General features: G+C 26.4%; 1 protein-coding gene across 3 annotated transcripts in view; it reads left to right on the forward strand.

Annotated features, from left to right (window-relative positions):
• LOC136981629 (lysine-specific demethylase 2A-like) overlaps positions 1-15811 on the forward strand; it is a 107123-nt gene that overhangs the window by 62181 nt on the left and 29131 nt on the right. For all 3 annotated transcript variants that reach the window (XM_067277971.1, XM_067277964.1, XM_067277978.1), the window contains exons 4-9: positions 2110-2156; positions 4565-4737; positions 5766-5872; positions 10310-10403; positions 12926-13079; positions 15603-15718. In XM_067277971.1, the coding sequence (XP_067134072.1) occupies positions 2110-2156; positions 4565-4737; positions 5766-5872; positions 10310-10403; positions 12926-13079; positions 15603-15718 (691 nt within the window). The remainder of the gene's footprint in view (positions 1-2109; positions 2157-4564; positions 4738-5765; positions 5873-10309; positions 10404-12925; positions 13080-15602; positions 15719-15811) is intronic.

The following is a 15811-nucleotide window of genomic DNA, read 5'->3' on the forward strand; positions in this document are numbered from 1 at the left end:
CAACACTCATCATTAACTACAATACTCCTTTTTGCATTTAATATAATGTTAGAGAGATGTTTCTGTTTTATCAGTAGTAATGAGATCAGGAATTCAGTTATTTAAAGTCTGTTGCTCTGAGTATTTCTCTATAACTTTTTTATATTGACTGACAAACATACACATGTTTATATTCAAATAAAGAATTAACATTAAATGACAGTGATTTTTTTTTATTCTGTTTATTATTGATCTAATCTGGCTGTGATCAACCTAGTAACCTGTGAAGTCCTAATATGTTTTCCTAAGGCTTTGGCAATGTAATTTTATTTTCCTGTTTTCTGTTTCATGCCATTATGCAACCTAATTAAGCTGACCAGTAAAAAGATGAAAATAAGTTATACATTGCTAGTTTGCAGATCATTAGCATATATTATTTTACTACCTAATCATTCTGGAGTATGTTAGTACTTGGCAGCATTAAAGCCTACAACTTCATAAGAAAAAATGCATATGAAGGTTATGATGTTCACTTTCAGTTTGCATCCAGAAAAGGTTGCTCATTATTAACTTGCTTATTAATAAACTGTCAATAATTCAATTTATTTTGTGAAATATAAACAAAATTCAATGAACTATACTTTCATATCACCAAAAATGAAGTGTCAGTTTTATTCATGGATCATTATGTCACTGGGTTGCAATATGTCAGCTATTCCAATGATTAAATTAGGAATTAGTAATTTATTATACTTTCCAAAATGTCTGGTCTAACTTTTTTTAAAGTACTGCTTTGGACAATTAGTTTGAAAAATAATAAATTAAGTATATTTGATGAAAATTTGGCAGATTTATAACAATTTTTTTTATGGTAGAGCAGTTAGTTAAAGCATTGAAATAATGTACAGATTGTGGTTAGCAATCTGAATATGGAATTTTATTATTACAAATTATTACAAAAATTGAGCAAAAACATTTTCGTATTTTGCTAATAATAGAACATTAATTCATTCCATTTTAAATTTTGCTTTTGTTCTCAAATTATCTACTCTAACAAGTTTATATTCTTTTGTCTGTGGGACAGTTCATATGTAGTATTGTAACACTTTAATAAAATTTAGTGTCATTGCAGGATTTACAGGTGCTCCCCTATTTGTGAATGTTCAACTTGCAAACAATTTGACCATACAGTCTAAAATTTAAATTTTGCACTGTTCTGAGGTTCTCTTTCCAGTTGTGGGGTGGCATTGAAGTCTGTCTTTACCCAATAATAAATAATTAATGTGAATTTATTTCTATTGTGTATTGTCATTTTTTATTTTTATGCAAACTTTGACATTCCATCGCCACACAAGGTAGCACTGAAGTTGGTAATGTCGAATAATGGTATTTTTCGCTATTGTTTATAATTTTTATAAACTTTTACTATTAGTGCTTCAAAAATGCATCCAAAATTTAATAGTTAATTTAGTAGTGGAGATAAATGCAAGAAGTATGGCTCTGTTACTATGGAAACTAAATTTATCATTATAAAACTGTGTTAGGTGAAAAAAGTCACATTTGAAACACCTGCTACTTAGCAGTAGCGAGCAGATAAATGAGCATAATGTATTCTATCAAGTGCATTGAAGAATCTTAAACTAAAAATACATGGTTATTTTGTGTTCAAATGTACTTCCTACGTTTTCAATCTACGAACATTTTGACTTACAACAAAACCTGTTCATAAGTACAGGCACTCCTATGAGTGCCTGTACGTATATATACAATAAAATCTGTCCAAAACTGGATGTTAATAAAATGGAAACCTGCTTAAACAAGAAGAATTCTTAGGAACTCAGTTATTTTCTGTGTTAAAAAGAAAACTCTTCAAAATGGAAACTTACAAAATCAGAAAAAATATTTAGGACTGTGTGTCTCATTCACATAGTTTCAATGTATTGTACTTTACACATTATCATCTAACCATAACAAAAGTTTATCTCACTTTAGTATCTTCTTTATATTTCCTGGTATTGCCGAATGCTTAAGGTTGTTAAGTATAAACTTTTACTAAAATATACTAAAGTATTAAATTAATTAGTCTTAAATAGTTTAGTTTTATTTTAAAATTAATTTTATATCTTACAGGATGCCAAGCAGTAATTTCACTGTTAATGATGTTCGACAGTGTGTAGGTAAGTTCAAATAATAGTTTTACTTTATATGTATTTTAATTATCTATTAATTAATTTTTAATTTTATTGATAAAATTTTAAAGCTACTTTTAAATAAATATGTAATATACATGGAGTAACAAAACTACAAAACTGCATGCTAATATTTTAAGAGTAAGTCCTAGGGTCAAAATAAGCTTAAAATTCTCTACGAACATTTTACAAATTCCACTTTCTTTTCAAGGCCTGCCAAAAAATTATAAGAGAAATCAACTTTAAACTTTATGTCAAAAGGATACTGCTGTTTGTTTTCCACTTCTGTATTACCAACACATACAAATTGGAGCTTTGTTTTATGTTGAAGATTGTTTTTTGAATATGTGGAAATTGAACTGCCCAAAATGTCTTGCATTGCAGAGGATAGTTTGAGCAATTATTCTGTTGTAAATAATTATAAATTATTCTGTTTAATCTTGTAAAAAAAGAATGAAATTATTCAAAGTAAATTTACATTTAAAAAATTCTTGCTTTTCAAACACTATTATTATTGTAAAGCAGGTGGATACTGCAAAATCTTAGGCTGGATTAAGTTTTGTTTACATTTAATTATAGTAAGATCTATTTGAGCAATATTTAGTTACCACAGTTTATTTAGAGAAGCATTGAAAGAAAAAAAATACAAAATAAAAAGTTGGCAGCTCTAATAGTATTTTGGTGAGAAATTTGAAAAATACTTATTTTTCGGCAGGCCAGATTTCAAAACAGAAGCAGAATTTGAAAAACCTTTAAAAGGATTTTAAGTGTATTTATAACTCTAGAATCTATCCCTAAAATATTGACATCGAGTTTTATTACATCTTGTTTAAATTTGTCCAGTTTTGTTCGTTGATTTAAAGAAAAACAACTCAATACCATAGTTTTCTTTAGCAATTGTTATTAAATATGTTAGCAATTCATAAGTTTAAGCTACTTACTAGAAATTTGTTTATTGCAATTGCTGTTTACCTGCAGTTTATTTATATTATTACTGTTAATTATTAATTAATGAAAGTAGTGTTCTGTATATGTAGCCGTATTCCATTTGCTTAATAAATTACATCATTTACATGGCATTTGGTATATTGTACAGAAATATGTAATTCTCTGATATTTTAGATTGTAATTTAGCCAATGCAATGAGCTAAATGTTACAAAAAGTAGAAAAACATTTATTAAAAAATTAAAAATACATAAATATAAAAATGCATGTTAAAATTATTGTGTAAAAAAATTATGAAAAATGTGTTTATTAACTAGTAATAAAACTTTTACAAAAATTTTTTGTTAAGATACAGATATCCCTTGTTTAACATGGTAGTTATTTTTTGAAAAAGTGCTGTGATATGCAAATCCATGCTACATAAAACAAAGGAATAGTACAAAACATAGCATTAGGTTCCAGAAAGTTAGCAAAAGTATATTATTGTTTACTAAGAGAAAATGTTTATTAAAGCAATCAATAATTAATTAACAAACATAATTAAAAGTACTATATTAGGCATTAATATTATTTTTAGTTAAACAAGGGCATTTTCTTTTTACAAAGTATTATCATCTGAGCTTTTTTCTTGATCTTGACCAGAAATATCAGCAACATCTTCATTTTTTTGATTTTTATCATAAAAAATTTTTGTGTATGACAAAATAAAAAGATGTTATTAATTGAAAATTTGTCCTAAGGGCTCTTGTTTGTTCAGTCAAGTACCAAGTGATTTTTGTCCAGAATTTGTGTTCAAATACTGAATTGTTCGAGTTGGGAACAATTCAAGTACTGAGATACCACTGTATTTTATTCATCATTTTTACAAATGATTACTTACCCACATTAAAAGGTTTAATAACATTTACCAAAAAGTATTTAATCTTTTTATTTAGTAAAGTTTATGAATCTGTAAAAACAAAACACTGTGGCAGTCTTAAATGCTAATGTCTGAAAGCAACGTCAACAGTACTTGGTTGATAGGAAAGCTAGGACAAAGAAACAAATTGTACTATTAGTTTTCATAAAGTAAACCTTATAAAAGGCACAAAACAAATTGAAAACTTCAATATTCTAAAATCCATGGGAAAATTTGAGATGACACGTGTACTTGAATTAAAAAAAATATTAAATAATGGAATTGTGAAATTTTGAATGGAAAATTTCCCAAATTCTCAAACTGTGTTAGAGTAAAACTGTGTTCCACAAGTGCCATATTGTATGAGGTATACCTGTAATTAGAAAAATTTTTAAACAACTCACTAAACTACACAAATTTTCTGCCTTCAGGAAAGAGTTAATTTAAAAAATTTTAAGATTGATATATTTATTGATTTTAATTTTTGTTTAAGATTTTGTAAACATTTGTTACAGAATATTTTTACAATTTAATATTTTTCTTTTCTTTTAGGCAGTCGCCGCATTCTTGATGTTATGGATGTTACCACTCAAAAAGACATAGAAATGACAATGAAGGACTGGTGTCGATATTATGAAAATCCAAACAGAGAAAAATTGTTAAATGTGATTAGTTTGGAATTTAGTCATACAAGATTAGAAAATTATGTTGAATCACCAACTGTAGTAAGTATAATTTCTTGTTAATTTAGTAAAATTTTCACTGTAATTTTTGTTGAGATTAAACATCATAATATGTAAAGAAGAAAGTTACATTAATGTACTTCAGGATATAACATTTGATGTAAGATGGAATTAACTTTGACATTATAAAGTCTCAACGATTAATTCACTTTCAAATAATGACCATACAAATAATTCTGGGTCAGTTCAAATCCTTTTTTTAAATTTTCCAACTAGAGACAGATGGTTAACATTAAAAAACCAGTGACATGCTATTAAAAAAACATATGCAATATACATTTGATGTCGACCTTTCCTTTGAGGATCCGATTTCAACGACACAGTATTAAAAATTTTTCAAAACATCATTCATGTCAATATTGTTGTATTTATACACATCTGCAAACCCCTGGTGGAAATTTGGAAATTCTTCACAATTTACCTATTGACATGAATTATAAAGTTCCATTAATTCTTTTTCAAATAATGGGTCTTCAAAGAAAAGGTCAATGTCTTATGTATATTGTATATGTGTTTTTTAATATCATGTTGGTTTTTAATGTTAACCAACTGTCTCTAGTTGGAAAATTTAAAAACAGGATTTTAGCTGACCCAGAATTATTTGTATCGCTCATTACTACTTGCCCGAGATATCTCGGGCTAAGGGCTGAACGCGTTAAACATTTTCAATTTGAACATATACTTAGATCAGTTATGTTAGATATAATAACTACTAATTTCTATAATTTATTTTGAAAGATTGTAAGTATTGACAGTCATGTTAGTAGCTAATTAACAAAAGTTAATAAGAAAAAATTTGGGTTTACATAATTTTGGATATAACTGTTGGCTTGTTACATATGTACTGTATGTCAGGTTTGTAGATGTTGGTTTATGTCTGTATAATAATTTTTAAAATATAATTTGACATACAATTAATACACAGTTTAATTAGGTTAAAATTTAAGATAGAAAATTATATAATAATCATGTCTTAAGTTTTTACAAGTATGATTTTAATTTCATTTTAGGTGAGATTAATTGACTGGGTAGATTGGGTGTGGCCACGCCACTTAAAAGAAAGTCAAACAGAAGGTACAAATGTTATTGAAGACATGAAATATCCAAAAGTGCAAAAGTAAGTATAGTGTTATCATAAGCAAAATGTAAAAAAATGTGAATTTCAATTTTATGCATAACTTTATATAATATAATTCATTATTGATGACATCTATAATTGAGGACCATATTTCCATATGGACATAAGTGCAGAAAATATGAACTTTACAAAAAGGCATTATTCTTCATAGCTAATATGTTCATTTGTAAACAAAACATAAATTAAAGGCTATTTTTCCAAATGTATATAGGCTATTTGACTCACAAACTTATTACATAAATAGTAGAGTTTTGCAATGAGTTATATTATAGCATTAGTTCAAATATCACAAATATGGCACTTGATCCATTTTGAAACAAGCTTCTCAATTGTTGATTGAATGACTGAGACAATAAAGATATCAGCTTACCATCCTTAGAGACTCAGGTTAAAGTCTTGGGTTGTATGTGTTAAACCTTATTTTTTACCATAAGGCACACTTTTTCTTGACCTGCCTAAACAATAATGGACATGAAAAAGAAGATCCTCTTAGTACCTGCAAGATGGAAAGAGTTTAAAAAAAGACTATCATAAATATTTATATTTTTTAATATTAAAAAACATCCATTTAATGAACAAAGCGATAATAAATACAAATACATCGTACTAACCTTGTATAGCCTTGCATATGCTCTAAAGACCAATTAAATAGGATTCCAGAAAAGGATCCACAACAAGATGCATCTCCCTACCGTATAGCTATAACATATGAGCACCCCTATGCAGTCCCTGCATCGAGAAATTGGGGTTTACACTAATGCAAAAATAGCCTACAGACGTGAGCCAGATACATTCAGCATGTTAAGAAATGAGAAGGATTGGGTGAAAATTGAAAGACTGCCAGGAGTATTTAAAAATCCACTAAGAGATAGAAGATTCGATAGAGACCTTGTATGTGTCAGATCACTCAAACAATGCTTCTGCAAGCACAAAACGGACATTGAGAAAAAGAAAAGCAATACCGTCTTTGCGATCTATGCCAGTGAAAACAGCATTACACCTAATCTACAACAAACAGCAGTGATCTGACAAACCCGAAATATAAATCAACTGCAAAGTCTGGAGGCATTAGAAATTTTTAAAGTGGACTGCAAAGGCCTGTCGATCAATTTTAAAGAAGAAAAACAACTATCAAGAGCATGGCAGGCTATTCATGACAAGATGCTATAACATCAGGTGCAGGTGCACGTCTTTTGGAGTTTTAAATTTTCAAATTTAAAAAAATAAATTTTGAAGATAGAAACATTGGAGACCGAACATCTAAAAATCTGAACTGAATTTGTATCACACCAGAAAATTTTATAAAACACCTGAAGAAGACCCTAGAAATGGGTCAAATGGGTGTTACATTCTTAGTAGCATCTGCAAGGCTTTTCAAGGTTAGTACGACATATTTGTAATTATTAACAAATTTCTTCATTATAAATTTTTTGAACTACCTAACTCAGATTCCACCAACTCATACAAATTTTTCCAGTAACTTAAAATTTCTTGACTACAGAAAAATTATATACAAGTATCCCTTATTTAATGTGGTAGTTGTTCTGAAAAAGTGCCATATTATGCAAATCTGTGCTATACGAAATAAAGGACTAATGCAAAACAGGATTATGTTCCAGAAGTTAGCAAAAGTATACTATTCTTTTTTATTATGAAGAGAAATATGTTTATTAAAACAACAATGATTTATTTCCAATCAATAATTAATTGATATTCAATTAAAAGTACTGTATTATGTGTTAGTATTAATTTTAGTCAAATGAGGGCATTTTTTTCCAACTTATTGTCATCTCCTGAGCTTTCTTGTTGATTGTGATCAGAAATATCAACACAATTTTCATTTTTTTATTTTTATCATAATTTTCTATGAATGACGAAATAAAAACATGTTTTTAATCGATAATTTGTTGTAGCGTGTCACATTTGTTCAATTGAGTATTGAATATTTTTTCCAGAATTTGTGCTCAAATACAGAATTGTTTCAGTTCAGAACAGTTTGAGTACCAAGATACCACTGTATTTCATTTGTCATTTTTATGACAACTTACCTACAGTTAAAAAAGTTTAATACATACCTAAACATGCTTAAATAAACTTTACAAAATACAAAGATTAATCTATAAAAACAAAACATGGTGACAATCTTAAGAGCTAAAGTTTGGAAGCAATGGCAACAACATCTGATAGGAAAGCTAGGGCAAGGAAGAAGAAAATTGCACTATCAGTTTTCATTAAAGTAAACCTGATGAAAGGCACAAAATAAATTATAAATTTCAATATTCTAAAATCTGTTGGCAAATTTGACGATATGTCTGCTTACTCGAATAAAAAAATATCGAGTAATGAAGTTTACACTTAAAAATTGTGAAATTTTGTATTGAGGATTTCCAAAATTGTGTTAGAGTGAAATTGTATTGTAGAAGTATTGTGTTGTACAAGGGATACTTATAATATATATATATATATATATATATTTTTTTTTTTTTTTTTTAAATGACATAGCAAAAATCAATACATTTTAGTCTTTTTTACATATTTTTTTAAAGAAAAATTATAATTAATGTGTGTTTTCAATACCAAGATATCTTGATGATATACACTTTATTGCCAGTAATGCCTTCCTGCTGGAGACAGCATAAACAGAATTGGCAGAAAATAAATTTATTTTATTAGGAATAAATAGGGATGTGTTCCAGGCATCCATGATTGAAAATAGGTATACAGGTAATCCTTGTTATAACACAGTACTTAAACAATGTGGTTTCAATATAAGAGTTCATATGAAAATATTTGTTTATCTTATTGAAATACAATTGGAAATTTGTTAGTCTTATGCAACAACCTTTAAAAGCAATTGTAACAAAGCATTCAGCAGACTCTCATAACCGACTTTTTGAAAACCAATTCAACAGAATTCAAAGAAGTTGAAAGTTATAGCAATGTCCAAAAGGTTTCAAGTGATGAAGACAACTAAAATTTTTTTGTGTGTGTTTGTGAAATGAAAGATTGTTATATATTGGTTCATTGCAAATGAAATCAGTGTTTTTTTAAAATTTAAACTTTCCAGCCTTGTAGTTCAACTTTTTTTCATGTGTACAATGCTATATGTTTGCAATTGGAGAAGCACATATATAATATGTGGATTTGAAAATGTAAACTCATTTATATTGTGAGTTCTACATGTTTAAGAGTATTTTTTCTGACTGCATGGAAAAAGGAAATAGAATTTTTTTTTTTAGTATAAAGCAGGGACATAATGAAACCAAAGCATCTGAAATATCAATAAATCTTTTGGTGAAAGTTCTGTGAGTGAGCAAGTCACCAGGCATTGGTTCAAAAAATTTTATTCTGGGAATACAAAAATCAGAATTGAAGTACATTATTGAACATCAGAACATCACTTGACTGTCTGGAAAATTGCAAAAAAGGTTGAACATACTGGACATTATTCAACCATTTCTCAACATTTAAATATGTTAAGGAAAGTCAAGAAGCTCAACAAATGGGTATCACATGAACTCTGAGGGAGATAGGAAGCATCATTTGGAGGTCTTCAATTCTTTAATTACTTTTCACAAAAATGAAAATATTCAAATAAAATTCTTTTCCATCTGATTTATTCTCCAGACTTTTTGTCAACAGACTATTGCTTTTTTATACATTTGGACAGTTTTTGGCAAGGAAAAAGGATGCAATAACAAGTACTTTTAATTAGTTTTTGGCTTCTCATTCTTGTGATTTCTATCAAATTGACATTAATGCATTTCTATTGCATTAGGGAAAGTGTATTAACATTGGTGGAAACAATTTTGATTGAATATGTTAAGTTTTAAATTAAATTAATAAATGTTCAAAGTCAAAAGTAAAAATTGGCCATTTCATTTGCAACAACCTAATACAATTTTTTATTTTATGAATATTTATGAATATTTTAATGAATATTTCTTACAATTCTTTATTTTTATAAAAATAAAGAATTGTATCAGTTAATAATATAAGTTATTCATTTGTTACATGCATTTTGACAAAACCATAGGCTGGATTAAATACATTCATTAACCAGAGTTTGCCCAATAGATTATTGATTACAGTTCACTAGAGGCTATAGGTTGCTTAGTTGTATGATGATAAGAATATGTCAATAAGTAATGTTTTTTGCTGACAATTCTTTCCATTAAAAATTCTAGTGAATGCATTGTATTATATATTAAAATGTTATAGTAAAATAGCTTTCAGTGTTCTATTCTAATAAAAGATGCTGTCATTGAAGGATGGAAACTTAAAAAATAACTTAATATATTTAGAATTTATTTCAATTTTATATTACTATTTGTTATTGTTTATTTATAATCATTATTATTATAATTTATGTACAATCGAAGATGTATATAAGAACTTTATATTATTATTATATAGATATTGCCTAATGAGTGTGAAAGGATGTTATACTGATTTTCATATAGATTTTGGTGGAACATCAGTTTGGTATCATATTCTTAAAGGTCAAAAGGTTTGTTACTGTTTTTATATAAATCTTCATATTTTGAAATAATTTAATATTTTTAAGAATATATTCTAATAATAAGTAAATGTACCCTTTTATTTTAACTGATTTTAAGTAAATTTATCCTCATATAGAACATTACTGAAATTAGAACAAAATAAGAAAATTTAGTTAATAAAAATGAAAATAAAGAGAGAAAAAAAAATTAGACAAAATAAAAATTTTATTTAAGTTAATTTGATTATAAATGCTTTTTTTAAATGTTATATACCAAATAAATAGTTAAGCATAATGATTCATTATGAGAATTAAATGTATTTTTCATTACAAACTTTTTTGTTAAAATTAAATGCTTTTGTCAATATCTTTAGGATGGCAACAAATAATTTCTGAAGATCATTCTTTATGCATAAGCATCAAAATTTAGAATGAAAACCCCAATAAATATATGTAATCAATTAAACTTAAAATGTAACATTACAATGCATTTCCTTTATAAAAAATAATAAAATTCATAAATTTAATTAGAGAAAATTTTAGTTGATGTAGAAAATGCTTTATTAACTTTTCATTAATGTTTTAATGTCTTAATAACAAATGACTTTTCTTATTGAGTAGAGCTTTTCATAAGCCACAGTGTTTTGCCTGTGATTGAAGTTTAAAACAACCACATGACCATTAAACATGATTTTTTGCATATATATTCAACTCAGCAAGGGTGATGTCATGCCAAAGCCAGAATTTTGAAGTTTGATCATGGGCTGAGATATTTGAGATCAAAATTTGCTGTGTAAAGTCTATGAGCCAATCGTTAGTTGTAAATGGGTTGCATGCTTCAAGTCAGCCAAGCTTACCATTGCTGTTAATTTACATTGATCTCTATGACAATTTTTTATTTTGGTTTTTACAATGAGCACATTTTACAATTTTTACAAATAACATGCACAATGATGTAATGTGCATATTTTAAAAAATTGGTTGCATGCATATCATGCAGGTTGCTGGAGTTGGTAGACCTCTGGCAACACAAGTGGATGTTTAAACTGCTTTATACAAAATGTTAGAAGCATATCACTATATTTGCATTTTTGTGTCAAGCCAAAACAGAAAAACCTATCCTACATAGCTCAGTTTCATTTTCTTAGAAAACACCTATTTAATATAGTTCAGATCAGAGCTGGAGAACTTTTTAAATTGGTAGACCACATTCCATTTTAGAGAGATTTTGAAGGATTTAGAGAGATATTACAGGTAGCATAAGTGTATATAATTAGTATATATGCACAAAATTAGTTTTTTTATGTGTAACTTTATTATTTTACTGCATTATTAGCATTATTATTACTATCATCATTCCTTACGTTTAAAGGTTATAAAACAAAAAAATTAAAAATTTTGACATCATTTCCTGTTTAATGAAAACAAGACATTGTAGATTTACTCTTATGTTGTTAAATAAAACTTATTTCTTCACATTTATTTTCACATATTTACATACATCCTCACAAGGAAAAATTTTCTTGCGAGTTCGGTTTCCAGTTTCTGCATTGGGCATTTGTGTTTGGCCCTATTTATAAAATTTTGTTTGTCCAATAATTAGGGGTAATTCGTGTCACCTGAAGAGAGAAGCAGCAAGGAATTTTTTTGTTGAGTTAATATAAAAGTCAACATCTTTCCTCAAAAACTTCCTTCTAAATTGAAAGAAGTTTCTCTGTGACTCATAACTACAAACAAAAAAGCTTTTGTTTGTTAAAATTTTTAAATTTTATCAGTTTAAGCAAAAAGTATTGGCCCCAGATTCTCACAGTATTATTAAAATTTGTTAAATATTGTTATTTTACATAAAAATTTCATATATGTAATGAAAAATTTTTTAAAGTGTTAATTTTACAGAAATAGTTTGATACACTAAGGGGACATCATATTCAATTACTACTATCATGGATAATTCTACAAAATTGTGATTCAAAATACAAATGTACAGTATTCTGGATATTAAAAAGTAATCATGATAATTAGAATTTTATGTTCATAAGAATATTTTTTAAGAGGAATCATAAAATATATCAATAGTCAAAGTTCAAATTTGTTAAAAGAAGTAAGTTGTTGATAGTATGCAAGAATTAAAATGAAAATTTAAAGTATATAATTTAAAATTACTTTTATATTGATTACTATTTGCCATAATTTATGGAGATAAACCTACATTACATTATATATTTGAATATTAAATATTTGTTTTTCTTTGATATTTAATATAAGTGTGATTTATGAGAAAATACTTGAATAATGTAGTCATATAAAGCATTTGTTTTTTTTAAATGAAACTACTTGTAATTATTTTACTCATATTTTATTAATAAATCACTTTTTTAAATCACTTGTCAAAATAAAAAAGAATTTATCAAATTGTACTTAAGATAAATGAAAATGAATCAAAAATTTAAATTATATTTGTAAAGTTTAGTTTTAAGCTATTGATAAATTTGAAAAGTTTTTATTACTAATTAAATTAACTTACATTCTAGGTGTTTTGGTTGATTCCACCAACTGAACATAATTTGCAGCTTTATGAACAGTGGGTATTATCTGGTAAACAGGGTGATGTGTTTTTTGGTGATACAGTTGAAAAATGTGCAAGAGTTCATCTTTTTGCTGGTTATACTTTCTTTATACCAACAGGTTAGTTTTTATTTCAGTTATATATAATAATAATCAATGATAATATTTTAAAAATATTTCCTAAAATCCTCTGATTGTTGTTTTTTAGTTAATTCAAAATTTTATAAAAATTTAAACAGAAATAGGATTTTTGACTTTTATTTACAATTGAAATAATGAGAAATCTGATAAGATGAACTGGGGTTAATAAACACACATATGTAAAAATAAATGCTTGAGTGAATAAATTAATTAAAAATTGTTCACTTACACATTTCTTTTTACATCTGTGTGTTAACACCTAGTATATCTTACTATATTAATTATGTTATACATTGTAGGCTTGTACCATTTTTTGTAAATTGAAATAATAAATTGTAAATATTGTTTAATTTGAAATGATTGTTGTTGGACTATTTTTGGACTATGTTAATGATTAGTTACTAATTAACTTGTTTAGAAGTAGGGCAGATATTCCACCATCTTGAGTTAATTTTAGTAATTATAATAAATTAATTTTTCATTTTGAAATATCTGGAAGAAAATGATCAGGCCAGAATGGAACTTGAACATGCAACTTCTACTGTGCAGCAGATGTGTTGCCAATTGTACAGTATGCAGAAGTTGCATGCAGGTTTGAGACCTGCTCTGACCTGATTATTTTTTTTCCAGAAATTTCTAAATGAAAAATTAATTTAATATAATTATTAAAATTAAAATGAGATGGTGGTGGTATATCTTCCTACCTCTAGTCAAGTTAATTAGTAACTAATCATTAACATAGTCCAAAAATTGTCTGATATTTTGGCAAAACATTTGGCATTCATTAATTAAATCAGGTTATGAGTTGTTGTTATATATGTAAAAATTATCTTTGATTTGTTTGTTTATTTATTATAGTATTTATAATATATTATCATTATCATCATAATCATTGATTGGTAAATTAGAAAAACAATATATTTCTTAAGTGTTGTATGGACCCGTATTTTTAAATCAATCCATATGATTCTTTAAGTTACATCAGAAATAACATAATGAATAAGAAAATATTAATTGTTTATTGGATTAAACACACACTATTTTTCTTTTAATGTAAATATGGTTGAAATTAAGACGTAAAAATAATAAAATGATAATGCCAGATTCATTATTTGGTTATAATTTGGGTAATTAAAAATCTGAACAAAAACATGAGATGTAAAAAAAAATTGTGCCAAGTAAAAACTTATGACAATTTAGATGACAGTCAAAATTTTTCTTAGGAATTTTTCTTTGGTAAGATAAGCTTGGTGGTTTGAGGTGAAATGTGAAAAAGAATAATACAGATAAAAATCTTTTGAGTACTGCTTAAAAGCACCAAACTTATCTTTACTAAAGAAAAACTTCTAAGAAAAATCTTGACTGTCATTTAAATTAGTGGTGTGCAAACTATTTTCATTTCTGACCCCTATTTTGTGTAAAATTTTGTCACAACTCCTGGATAGATGGTAGACGTTTCTTTAATTGTAGTTAAGTGAAATTCTTTCTGGGATTTCCACTTATGTTTCTGCCTTATTAGAGATCTGAATAAAACATAATTATATGAAACAATGGTTTTATTTGTGCATAATGGTTTTATATAAGCATAAATATTTATTTAATGAAAAATACTTTTTAAAAAAACTTTACATCATAAGAATTCAATGTGAGATATGCTATTCTATTTTTATAAATAATATAATTTTATTTCTCTGTTTTACTGGTACCTGATACTTGTTGAAGAAAAGCCTTATATTTTTTATTGTCAAATAAATTTTTTTGAATTTGGCAACCCTGAAAAATTTTCTCATGACCCACAGTTTGCATACCACTGGTCTAAATTGTCATAAGTTTTAACTTGTTACAAGTTTTTTACATTTCAAATATTTTTGTTTAGATATCAATTGCTTTTTGTTTAATGATTATTATTATTGCTTCAAGACATAAGACAATGATGTACCATTCAGTTGGTGCTGACTGAACATATTGCTTACTAATGCACCCCAATTAAATGCTTTCGATATTCATTTTGGTTCGTTCTGACAATATTTTTTCTTATCATCTAAAGTTAATAAAATATAAAATTTTCATTTTTTTAAAATTATGGCAATTTTTACTACTAAATTAACTGTTTTTAATAGAAGAAATTATGAATGATAACTATATTTTAAAGTGATAACTTTTCTATGAAATTACTAAAAGTTGCTTTAAATAATGTTAAGAAAAAATTTTATAAAGGAATAAATATAATTTTTTTTATTAAAGTTTATTTTGTTACTATAGAAAAGTTGTGTTAAGTTTCAAAAATATAAATTGCATTCTATAAAAGCATTTTAGTCTATTTTATAGAGAATGATTTTATCTGGAAAGGTTGTTCTGTATATTGGTTCATATAAAATATATTATTAAACACAAGTATAAAAACACAAATTTACATATAAACACATAATTTAAATAAGCTAAACATAATCATGACAAATAATAATTAGCAATGTGTTGTTAAAGTATAGAAATATTTTACAGGATGGATTCATGCTGTATTTACTCCAGAAGATACTCTTGTATTTGGAGGAAATTTCCTCCATAGTTTTGGAATTGAAAAACAGTTAAGAATTGCTGAAGTGGAAGATGTTACTCATGTAAGAATTAAAAATGTTTTCATATTTCTAAAGTAATTTATATTAACTATTACTCTTCTATATATTTATATAATTTGTTTTATTGTGATATTT

Source organism: Centruroides vittatus, unplaced genomic scaffold (assembly GCF_030686945.1).
Source record: "Centruroides vittatus isolate TY-2023 unplaced genomic scaffold, ASM3068694v2 contig_1168, whole genome shotgun sequence".
Taxonomy (NCBI): Eukaryota; Metazoa; Arthropoda; class Arachnida; order Scorpiones; family Buthidae; genus Centruroides; species Centruroides vittatus.